Source organism: Uloborus diversus, chromosome 9 (genome assembly GCF_026930045.1).
Source record: "Uloborus diversus isolate 005 chromosome 9, Udiv.v.3.1, whole genome shotgun sequence".
Classification (NCBI taxonomy): Eukaryota; Metazoa; Arthropoda; class Arachnida; order Araneae; family Uloboridae; genus Uloborus; species Uloborus diversus.
Window position 1 is genome coordinate 134,779,104 of NC_072739.1, and position 12,127 is coordinate 134,791,230.

General features: G+C 33.0%; 1 protein-coding gene across 1 annotated transcript in view; it reads right to left on the minus strand.

Moving 5' to 3' along the window:
• Positions 1 to 12,127, minus strand: part of LOC129230512 (uncharacterized) — a 37,039-nt gene that overhangs the window by 14,370 nt on the left and 10,542 nt on the right. Inside the window, exons 2-4 of the mRNA XM_054864914.1 lie at positions 8,295 to 8,448; positions 7,749 to 7,841; positions 2,093 to 2,144 (exon numbers count right to left, since the gene is read on the minus strand). Of these exons, the coding sequence (XP_054720889.1) occupies positions 2,093 to 2,144; positions 7,749 to 7,841; positions 8,295 to 8,415 (266 nt within the window). The 5' untranslated portion in view covers positions 8,416 to 8,448. The remainder of the gene's footprint in view (positions 1 to 2,092; positions 2,145 to 7,748; positions 7,842 to 8,294; positions 8,449 to 12,127) is intronic.

The following is a 12,127-nucleotide window of genomic DNA, read 5'->3' on the forward strand; positions in this document are numbered from 1 at the left end:
TTAAAACCTCACTCCAATTAGAGTAATTTCCCCTTACAACTGCCCTTTGTTTCCTTCCAATCAGCCAGTTTTTTACCCAAATGAAAGTTTTCCCTCCTATTCCTATATCAGCTAATTTGCTAAGTAGAGCAACATGCGGTACTTTATTGAAAGCTTTTTGAAAATCAATGTAAACAACATCTACAGGCTTCTTATTGTCCAAAGCCATGCTAACTTTGTCATAGAAATGTAATAAATTAGTTACACAAGATTTGCCTTTCCTGAAACCATACTGAAAACTAGTCAATAGATTATTAGTCTCTAGAAAATTTACTATCTTAATTTTTATCAATGTTTCAAAAATTTTGCAAACCACCGAAGTAAGACTCGCAGGTCTATAATTTCCCACACTCCCTTTAGACCCTTTCTTGAAGAGTGGTGTAATGTTAGCCAGCTTCCAGTCCTCTGGCACTGTCCCCGAGTTATAAGAAGCATTGAAAATATTTACGATTACATCTGCTAATTCCTCCGCACATTCAACTAAAATTTTTGGATAAATATTATCAGGTCCCGGAGCCTTAGTCTCTTTAATTTTTTTCAAATGAAGTAAAACGTCATCCCTGGAAAATACAAAGTCCTCAAGCTGTACTATAGCTTGTGTCTTGTTGGTGTCAACTGTTGAGATACAGTTATCGTTAAAAACACTCGAAAAAAAGTTATTAAGAACATTAGCAATATCACTATCGTCCTGAATTAAAATTCCGTGCTCATCAACCAGTGGCCCAATATGACTATTTCGAACTTTCCCCGAATTAGCGTATGCAAAAAACCTCTTGGGATTCCTGTTTATGTTATCTGCCAGTCTTTGCTCCAACTCTCTTTTCTGAATCCGTACCAAATACTTAAATTTACGCCTTGCCTTACAATATTGGAGCCTATCTGCACTGTGACCAGTTTCTCTAAACCTATGAAAAGCAGCTTGCTTGTAATTTAGAGCGTCTTTAGTTTCCCTGGAGAACCACATTGGCCAAATTTTAGTGTTGACACCCTTTCTCCTAAAAGGAACATGATCCCCAACCGTTTTCACTAGCTTTTCCTTAAACTCTGTCCACTGAAGATTCACATCGCTATTGTCCAATCCAGAAGAAAAAACTGCTTTCAAACTCTGCCTAAGTGCCACAAAATCAGTATTTCTGAAATTGGGCACAAACCTAAAATTCTCTACTTTGTGCGTATCAAATTTAATCCCAAACCTAATACTGTTGTGGTCACTGTCTCCAATGTGTTCCCCTACACATAACCCCTGAACAGAACCTTCCATATCACAGAAAACTAGATCCAAAATCACGTCCTGTCGAGTACCCTGAGTTCAATTTGATCTAAAAAACAGTCACCAATTACTTTCAAAAATTCCTCTTCTCTGCTATTACTATGGTAAAAATTCTTCCAATCAATTCCTGGAAAATTAAAATCTCCCATTATAATGACTGACCCCTTGCTTGAAATGTCACTAATAATACTAAACATCTGTTCATCTTGACTCTGGCTTAAGTTGGGTGGCCTATAAATGTTCCCTAAATGTAGTTTATTTCCCTTATTGCTCATCAACTCCAGCCAAATCATATCAATCTCATTAGGTTATCATTAATTATCAATTCATTGCAAGTTAAAGTGCCTCTGACATAAAATAAAACCCCACCACCTCTTTTACCTACTCTATCTTGTCTAAACAAATTATACCCAGCAATAGATAATAAATCATCATCACTTTTGGTAGCCCATGGAACTGGCCGAATGCCAAATACCAAGGAACTGGTTATCCGTGGGAAAATGATAAGAGACATTCCTACGTTGGCAGTCGAGAGAGACCGGCTCTGAGCTTAGTTATAATTTGTAATTTCAAAAAGCTGAACATATTGTAGTATAAATAATACGAATAACTCAGGTGTTGAGTAATAAACGTTTTAAATTTTAAAAAATGAGCTCTGGAGTGTAATAATTACACAAGAACTGCACAACAATGCACATCAGTAGAAAAGAAAAAGGGACCAAGAATTCACAACCCCCCCCCCTTACATAAATGTAATAGTATAAAAATGCATAATCAACTTACTTTATTTTAATCTTTGCATTTGTTTTACCTCTACCTCTTCCTCTTCTCTTTCCTAAAACAAACAAGTTTTGAAAATTAAAAGGCATTTAACAGAAGATAATTATGAAGAAAATGAATGCCAGAGTTTATCCTGGCCTGGAGAAACACAACTTTAACTAAACAAACTACTTTGAATTTTTCTTAAAAAAAATATTATGAAAAAAAAACACATTTATGTCATTAATACAATTCAGTTATTACTGTAATTAAATTAAAATAAATAAAACTAAAACTAACTTAATAAAAGTAATTTTATGCCTCAAAAATGACAGAAAAACATTGTTCTTTTTCAGAAAATTAATTTTTTAAACACAATTTAAAATAAAAAAAAACTACTGAACCCCAGAAAAGCATTTAAAATATCATAGCTATCTCTCACTCCATAACGTAAATAGAGTCAATCATTTAGCTCAGTCGTTCATTTCTACCATTTCTTTGCTTTTTCAGCAACTTAACTCCTTCTCATTCTGTTTCAAAGTTGGAAGAAAAAAAAAATCACAAGATCACAGCAAGGACCCAGTTCTGCTCCAATGAAAAATCTAAAAAAGTAATGGAGCTTTGAACAATTGAGAATCAATATCATTTTCTAAGGATGAATTTTAACAAGCTGTAAAAATCCAACTAATATTTGGAGAAAACCACTGAAACTATACTTTTGATTAATTTATATTTAGTTATAAACATAATGTTGCAAAAAATATGGTCGATATTTACATAGCTTTATCTAGAAATATTTTCATTAGTCTCATAAATGACATGGACAAAGAGATTGGCGCACAAAGTGAATGAATTGCAATGTTGCAATTATCATTAGTTGTGAGTGAAATTACAAATAATTTTCAGTTAAGTAAATTCATGCATTACACAGGGGTATCCCCGCGCCCCCCCCCCCCAAAAAAAAAGCAAGGGCGCAACCTCCTAAATACTGCAAAGACCCCTAACCCCTCCTAGGTGGGCACCCCTGCATTACACAAACAATAATTTTGATATTACGAGAGAACTGAATTTGCAGCAACTAGTTTCAACTACAAGACAGGATACATTTAAGGCACTAACAAGCAACGATAAAATTAAAAATTTAAAAAAACCCCGACTGAGTCGCAACTGTTGAATCAAGAGGGAAAATTGAAAATCCTTTTAAAAGCCCTTGTACTATTAAAAATAAATTACAAGTATTTCATTTGCTATTAAATAGAAACTGGCAACGGATAAAAATTTTAAATCATTGCGTTTTATTTCCTTGTCGGCCAACAATAAATTCGGTTACTAAGGTTTTGCCGTATTTAAAATCTGCTTTAAAAAACGTTATTATTCGAATTCTATGAAACATGGAAGTTCCAAACACATTCTATCAGACTCGGAAAAAAAAATCTTTTTATTTTGGTATTAAATTTTATAATTTTTAACTATGTTTTCACTGCAAAAATTGCAAAAAACATTTTAGAGGCTTTTAATTAATATCTTCGTTAATTAATGTCATCCAAAGATGCAACCTAGCTAAGAACACTCTTGATCAACTTTCCTTTCGAACAATTTTTTTTTTTCAAAATCGGTCCATCCCTTTAGGCGCTAGAGTGCCACAGACAGACACACAGAAACGTCAAACTTATAACCCCCTTCCTTCGTGTGTCGGAGGTTAAAAAATGCAAGTGAAAAGATAGCAGAGAGAACAAAATTAGACACTGTTTGCACAGATGGATCGCATTGCATACTTGGCAGCAAAAAAAGGTTTGTTACTTTGCTTGAAAATTATTTGGGAAGAAAAATATCAAAGTGAGCCATTGTATAAATGCATCAAGAAGTTCTTTGTGCCAAGGACTTTGTTGCTGACCTAGTTGTGATGTGTACGAGCATTTAAAATATGTTTATAGTTGATGCTTTAGCTTGTATTTTGAAAATTTTGTTCGAGTTCTTAATCGGGGAGCTTCACTGTATTGAGCTTCTCCACTACTCAGATTTACATAGAAACCTTGAGTAAAAACCACATATTCAGCACATAAATAGCATTTTTTAACTTTTTCAAATTTTTCACTACCTTGAAAAAATTAAAAGTGGAATGCAGATTTTTTTTTTTCCTCCAGGAAGTGGCCTCTTCCCAAAAAGGTTGGCCCCTTGGGTTTGTTGAAAAAGGTTCTGAAAATATTTTATTACGGGAAGGGAAGAATTTGAAGTAGTACACAAAAGTTGGGGAAGAAAAAAGTTCTTAACCAAGTAAAGGATTTATCCTAGTAAATTGTTTATTTTGATAAATGGACATTCAGGTAATCAATCGGGATTTGGAAAAGCAACATATGACCATATAGGAGATACAGCACTGTTTCTTAAGTTATGTTTTGTGGAACCTCAGGGTTCCATTTCAGTTAATCAAAGGTTCAAAGAAACATGCATTTTTTTTTCTAACTGGTCACTTTAAACATAAATCTTGTAGTGTTCAATTCGTACTTTTTAAAAGAACAATGGACAAGATATTAAAATGAATTGTGGATTTAAACTCATTTACTGCCTCTTCAACCATTCAGTACAAGAATAAGACACTTATTAAAATCATACTTGCTCATAGCGTCAAAAGTTTAAAGTAATGCAATCTAGTGGAATTCTTCAACAGTTTTGAAAGATAAATATTCTTAATTGTCAGGATTGTTGCCTTAGTACCATTTGTAACCAAATACATGTTTTCAACATGTGCCAAAGAAAAAAAAATTGTATGAAAGAGACTTGGTGAGCCTGACATGATAATACAGTTTTCAGTCGAAAAACCTTATAGGTTATGTCTGCCATAGTAAAAATTACTCCTACCATTAAAATTTTAACCTTTAATATGTTGCTCAAAGTATTTTAAGAAATTGTGTGAAAATACATTTTTGAAATTATTTTTCCCCAGTCAGTAAATATAATTTGAAAAAAAGAAAAAAAAATGCAAATAAACCACTCCCATGATTTTGCATTCAAACTATATTACTGAGGAAAACCAGGGGTTCCATGCAAAAATTTAGCATTCAAAAGGGTTTCATTAATCAAAGAAATTAAGAAAGGCTGAGCTACAGGACAGCTGCCTTCATTTTACACATCAGGAAGAAATCTCGGCAGAGGAGTGATTTTGCAAAGTGTCACATCACCCGAGTCAAGGACAGATAAAGGGAGGGGCGATAGAGGTGATTGCCCCCTCATTGAGCCGAGATGCAGGAACTCTCCCTCAATATATTTTCGATTCTGAAGTTCCTTAAAGCCTTCATTTTAGACAACTTCAATAACTTTACGAAAATGAATGCTTCCAATCGGAAGTTTTTCAGAATTGTAGTCTTGAAAATGCAATTGTAGCACATTTCTTTACACTTTAGTGACAGAGGTTGGAACTTCGGACAGGAAGTTTTCCGAAGCGCCAAAAACTCAATTTTTGACAATCTTAGATGATATTAAATGGTGTTTGGGGCTCTCCCTTGGAAATTTTCATAAATTGAAGTCCGAAAAAAGCAATTATATGATACCTTTGATTACATTGAGCTAAGGAATGAGGTTCATTGCTCTAGAAATTTTTAGAAATGGAAGTTCCAAAAAATTAAAAAAAAAACTTAATTTGAGATGATCTTCTATGACGTTAGGGGGATGAGGCTTTGGAGTTTATAAAAGGGTAAGCATCTGATATTAATCGCCCCCTCCTTGAATACATTCTGGATTCGTTTTTGACGGGAGTGTGGATGAACCGAGAGTTTGACCTCCTCCCTTGCTTGAAGTCTTTCTTTTTCAGTATTTTAAAAGTCTATGAAATATTATCTGTAATGAAAACTGAAATCAAGTCCTATTCAGGGGTCGGAGTTGAGATTTTTAAGAAATTAGGAAATTGTTTTGATAAAATTTTAAGACATATTTAAGACAATAAATGTCAAGAGCTATAAAACAAACACCATTATTTAGAGCAAATGTTTCGTTTTTGTTAATTTTGTTATAGATTGAATCCTCCCATCCTACAGTTTTTTCTTTTCAAAGAAAATCGTAAGTGAATCTTAAGTTCATCTTGTCATAAATCTTATGAACATGGCAAAATTTTTACCCTCTCTTTCCGAGTTCAAGAGGCAATTTTATCTTCAATAAGAAAAATGTCACAAGTGAAGATAAGGCTTTCTATATCAAACCAAAATTCTTTAGAAAATGTTTTCAAAAATTTATTTTTTTTTTAAATTCATGTGCACATGCTTTAAATATTAATTTTAAAAAGTTCTTTTTTCCGTTTTATAGTAAGTATGCATAATAAGTAACTACAACTTGCATATGCCAATACTTTTACCATAGAGCCTCGAGATTGTATTATTGTTTTCATAAAAATGGATTCTGGATGAAGTGGCAATTAATAATAAAGTGTTATTTGATCGCAGACTACTAAATAAAATTTTAAATTTACAAGTCTACAGTTTCATACGCTTTGATGCTGGTGACTAATTTACTGATTTGATACCCTACCAGGTTTAGTTTCTTGACAGACAAGTGATATCTACTACAGACAACTGTACAAATTTAGGTGGAACTTTTTATTTCTGTAAAAAATGAAGCGTAAAATAATGAACATTTTAGGAAAATTAGGACAACTCCTACCTCTGCCTATGAGATCTAAAACATTGGATCCAAAATTTTAAGGCACTAAGTAAACTTGTGAGACATATAAAGAGGCAAGAAGAACAAAAATCCGAACAATTATTATTTCATAAAAATATTTGAGTTCTGTTTCTCACGAACAAATCTTTTGTAACGTAAATCATCATTTATAAGAATTAAATATAGGTAGTAAGGAACAAAAAGTGGGCGATAAAGACTGGCTTTAGTCAAAAAAGCCTGCTGCTCTGATCTCTCTTTTCTATAATTATTACTATTATTGTTTTTTTTTTTTTTCTTTAAGCGGGCCTGTCATTTAAGGGAGTTAGGAGGGAGCAATTACCTGCCTCCTGGCTTGGAAAAATTAGTGTATTGCCTTTAAGCAGGAGAGGTTTTTGTTGTTTCTTGACATAATTTGCATCGAGCACCTAGCCTCTCCCCCCCCCCTTCCATTTTGAAGTGACAGGCTTTTTTTTTGTTGTTTTTTTTAAATCCCTGAACACACTAGAAAATAAATTTCTGATCTCTTGTACCTATAATTTCATCATCAAAGTTGAATAATTGTGAAATAATATCAAATAGCCAGTAGACAGATGAATTCAAAAGAGCAAACTATGCTTAAAGCATTTGTACTCTTAACTAATAATAAAGCTGAAAGTCTCTCTGTCTGGATGTCCAGAGGATGTCTGGATCTCTGTGACGCGCATATCGCCTAGACCGTTCGGCCGATTTTCATGAAATTTGGCACAATGTTAGTTTGTAGCATGGGGGTGTGCCCCTTGAAGCGATTTTTCAAAAATTCAATGTAGTTCTTTTTCTATTCCAATTTTAAGAACAAAATTATCATAAGATGGACGAAAAAAGTAAATGCAAAATTATCATAACGTGGAACCATAACATGGGTACAAGTCAATTGCCGAGAAAATTCACCATACATTATTTGTTAATGTACAGGCGAACCAAAAGACCTTTTAATTTTTCTATTATGGGCAAAGCCGTGCGGGTACCACTAGTATCAAATAAAAATATTTACCTCTTCTTCCTCTGCTTGGTTTTATCTCTTCAACTTCAATTTCAACTTCTTTTATCACCTCTGGATCCTTTTCTTCACTTTCCTTCATCATTTCTATCAATGAAAATGAAATTTCATGAAATGACACAAAAAATGAGTTGCATTGAAAATTAAAAAAAAAAAAAAAAGTTGCACTATTAATTTGCATTTTTATATAAAAATATTTTTTTCTTTTTAAAATTACTTAATGTGATTAAACAGCATAGGTTATTGGAAACTAAATGATTCCCCTTAGTCGGTGGCATTGAACATTTGTGTGGCAACCGGGACAAAAATAAAATATAATTTCTTTAGAGGCTATCTGTCTAAATGATGTGACTTTTTTTCACCATTTTGATCCTTATCCCCCCTCTCTTATCTTTGTCACAAAATGTCAAGCTTCCTTTTCACCCTTTAATCACATATGTTACACTATTTTTCATTCTTATAAAAAAAAAGGTTTGATGCCGCACTTCTTGCACATAAATACTGTTCACAAAAAAAGGTTGAAAAAATATTTAATCTTACTTTCAACCTCCTCAGGAGTAATGATGGGGAATCTTTTGATACGAGAAGAAAATATTTGGTCTTCTTCGGGAACATCATCATCAATTTCATTAAACTTTCTTTTTGGCTCATCATCCATCATCAGAAGAGTTCAAATCTAAAGTTATGTGCAGACCTAAATACAAAAAAGAAATAATTACTAGTACACATTCTTTTCTTGATTAAAAAAAAAAAAAAATTTAACATGAAATAATATTTTAGCTGCTTCATGGAAAAAAAAGTTGCATTTTTGAACTTAATAGGGAAGTTGCAACCTATTAAATGTTCATATTTTGGCTATTGGATATTGTTAATTGACCCTCAAAACTAAAAAATTCACCATCGCTGAATTTTAAAACACCGTGGTTGATTTTTAATGATTTTTTAAAAATCCACGCGCAAAAGTGCGCTCTTCTGAAACGTCACAAGCCCACGTCACAGGGCGCGAATGGGCAGCCTTCCGCCGAAGATGTCTTGTTTTCGCAAGGGACATTTTGAGCGTGCTGATATTTTTATTTTTTAGAAATTCAAAAATCCTTTTGAACACACTATGGAGGTTGGATTCGTTAAAGCACAATCTAAATAATCTTCCTCAAGTAATATCAATGATGACATTCGAATATTTATGAGAGGATGAGAGGTTTAATGTTCCAGAAACGCAAGGAGTTAAATGCGAGAAGATAAGCCTTTTACGTTTTGTCTTCGAAGTCGAAAGCACGTTCTTCGGTTTCTCCCATGACATGGGAACCGGTTGGCTAGCGTTTCTCTCCTATCGGAAGAGCGCATGACGTCACTTCCTATGCTATTTGACGTCACAAGGGCTTGAACTTTAAAAATTAATTAAAAAAAAAACTACTTAACGTATCGCAAAATTTTTTTCACCTATGATGTTCATACATGTTACTCTATCATATAAAAATAAAATTGAAAAATCGAAAACTTCCCTATTTTACTTTTCAAAGGAAACAAAATTCAGTTAGCACAACAAGATTCTTACTCACAGTGGCAAAGCTAGAAATTTTTGTCATTGATACAGTAATGTACTTTATATGAAAATACTTCAGTAATTCTCCCTGGCAAGGTCTGCTGCTGAGGAGGGTGTGAGTCCTCTCATGCTCACATCTTGACTTGCTCTGGTTTTACAAAGGATGAGGTCCTTTGCAACCCACAATTTTTTCTGGACATCTTGGAGATTTTTGGATTTATGGGGATTGTCTAGCCCTGCTAGACAATTTCGAGATAAGTAAACAACAATTTCAGTAATTACACAGGCCTACAAAATTCGGGTCATGAAAAAGGGATTGTACGGTAATGGATGGATTTTTATACTATTTGGTGCACTGATTTCAAATATTTAATCCACTTTTCTCAATCACATAAGGATATTTTACAAAATGGGTTTAAATATGGACAAAAATGCATATTTTGGGAGAAAGAAGCTTTTTTTAAAAAATGTCTGTAGGTTTATTATTTACAAGCTAATTTATGTATCAAACAATGGGAAATGTCATGCTAAATATATATATATATGTATATATATTTTTAAATAATAATTAGAACAGCTGCTATTGTTCAATACAGTAGAAGACTGTTATAACGCACACCTTGGAACCAGAGCTTTTGCATTCTACAGGTTTTTGCGCTATATAGATCATTTCGCAAATTATGAAACTAATATTCAGAATATATCTATATATTAGCATTTCAGAATGAGTTTTATCTGCAATGAGTATTAAAGCACCAATATTACAATTAGTTATTCACAAATAAATATGTTTCACAATCAAAATCCTCAGGGGCGCCGACTTGGAAAAATTGTTGGGGGGTCCAGATGTAACCGGGGTCTAAGAAGTATGTTAAAGCACGAAGCTCCCCTCCCCCGAAAAAAATTCAGATTTTTGTGCCTTGAAAATGCCAATTTACATATTTTTTAGGTATGTATAATTTATACAAACAAACAATATGTGACATGGCGTTTTCAAAGTAAAACAATCTAAAAATTGGTACACAAATTTTCTGCTTCAATTAGATCATGTCACTTGCCTTAAGTGAGGGATAATTTTACAGTTCCATTTTGTGGGGAGCCATGACGTGCCATAGCTATGCTACGCCACTGTACAAGGTAGTGAACTTGACTTGCATGGAAAGGAACTCCCAGTGGCACCAATTTATAACAACTATTTCGGGGAGGGTGCCATAACGGGGGCCTTGCCAGGAGAAATTTTCTAAAATTCGAGATAAAAAATAGTGAGTTTTAATGTTTTTTAAGCATTTTAGAGTCACATGATTAACATTAGAGACTCTTGGTAAATCGACACTCTGAGAAACTCGACAAGACGACACATTTTTGGCTTTGAAAAAAAAAAAAAAAAAACACGCATGGTATTTTCGCAAAAAGCTAATTTAATTTACAGTGATAATTATGCTTTTAGTCTATTACAAAGCAGTGAATACATAGCTCTTTGAATAAGGCTCAGAGTTCATTAAATAAAAATAATGTCTCAAAATTAATGCTTTAATAGAGTTAAAAAAGTTAATACAGATTACTTTATTAACTCTAATAATTGAAGAAAACTATCACGTCTTCCACCATTCGTTTTCAATTAACCTGCTTACTTCCGCAATAGTTATTTGTTTTAATTCATTACTGAATGTATTTTACAATGTAACTATCTTCAAACAAGAAAAGTAAAAAATACCAACATAATTTTGTGATTTTAGAAACCATAATATGACAAATAATGTTCTTAAATTATTGAGGGGGCTCTGCCCCCCAAAACAAACTATTGAGGGGGCTCGGGCCCCCTCAAGCCCTATGGAGTCGGGGCCACTGAAAATCCTGCACTTCTGCTAGCTTCATGGTTTGCATAACAGCCGCATTTTCAAGAGTCATCTAGTATTTTCTGTTTACTATGAGTACTAATTTTCAATTTAAAAGCTTTGAAATAAGATGGAAAGATGAAAAACTTTCAAAATTCAATTTGCCTAACAATTTTTATTTTTGCAAAGCAAAACAGAGGGATTTTTTTAAACTTCAAAACTTATTGTTTACTTCTGAAAAGTAGTGCAGTTTATAGGTAGAGAATTGCGTTATACAGTTCTGCGTTATAACGGTCTTCTACTGTATAGCCTGGATTCATGTATGTCTTACTCAATTTTACTTTTCCGAAACGGAAAGGCTGTTTCATCCCTTTTTATCACTTCCTTACATATTCCACACACCCCAAGCGTAACATACTTTATGTGGGGCCTATGACTTATCATGGTCATCAAAATTTACACCGAAATATGCATAATATACTCAATTCAAAAAATCTGCTTCATTTCTTTAAAGCTTCTCACAAATTCTCCTCCCCAAAATATAACAAAAGAAATCAGATGAATTCATATAAGCCCTTAGATACTTAATATATATTTAACAGATAAGTTAAAACTTTAAAATTATGAAAACCATAATATTAGGCATGCTTATCTGCCGTGGGAAAGGAACCCTGCCCAGATATAACCCCTTTATAAAAAATTGAGAGCAGAAGTATAAAATAAGGGGAGGGAGGGGTGAGAAAAATAAGTAAACCATCATCTTATGATAACTGAATTTCTATGAGGATTTTTAACCTACTTACTTTTACTACAAATTAGAGCAATTTTTAAGACAACTCAGTTGAAACAAAAAATTAGCCATATTAATTAACATAAAAATTGCATCTTTTGTTTTTTTTTTAAATGTCCCTTAGATAGAAAAATCTTTATTTTTTGCCATAAGGACAATTTATTACATTTTATGTGCATCTATTTCCTTAAGTTTAACACTATTT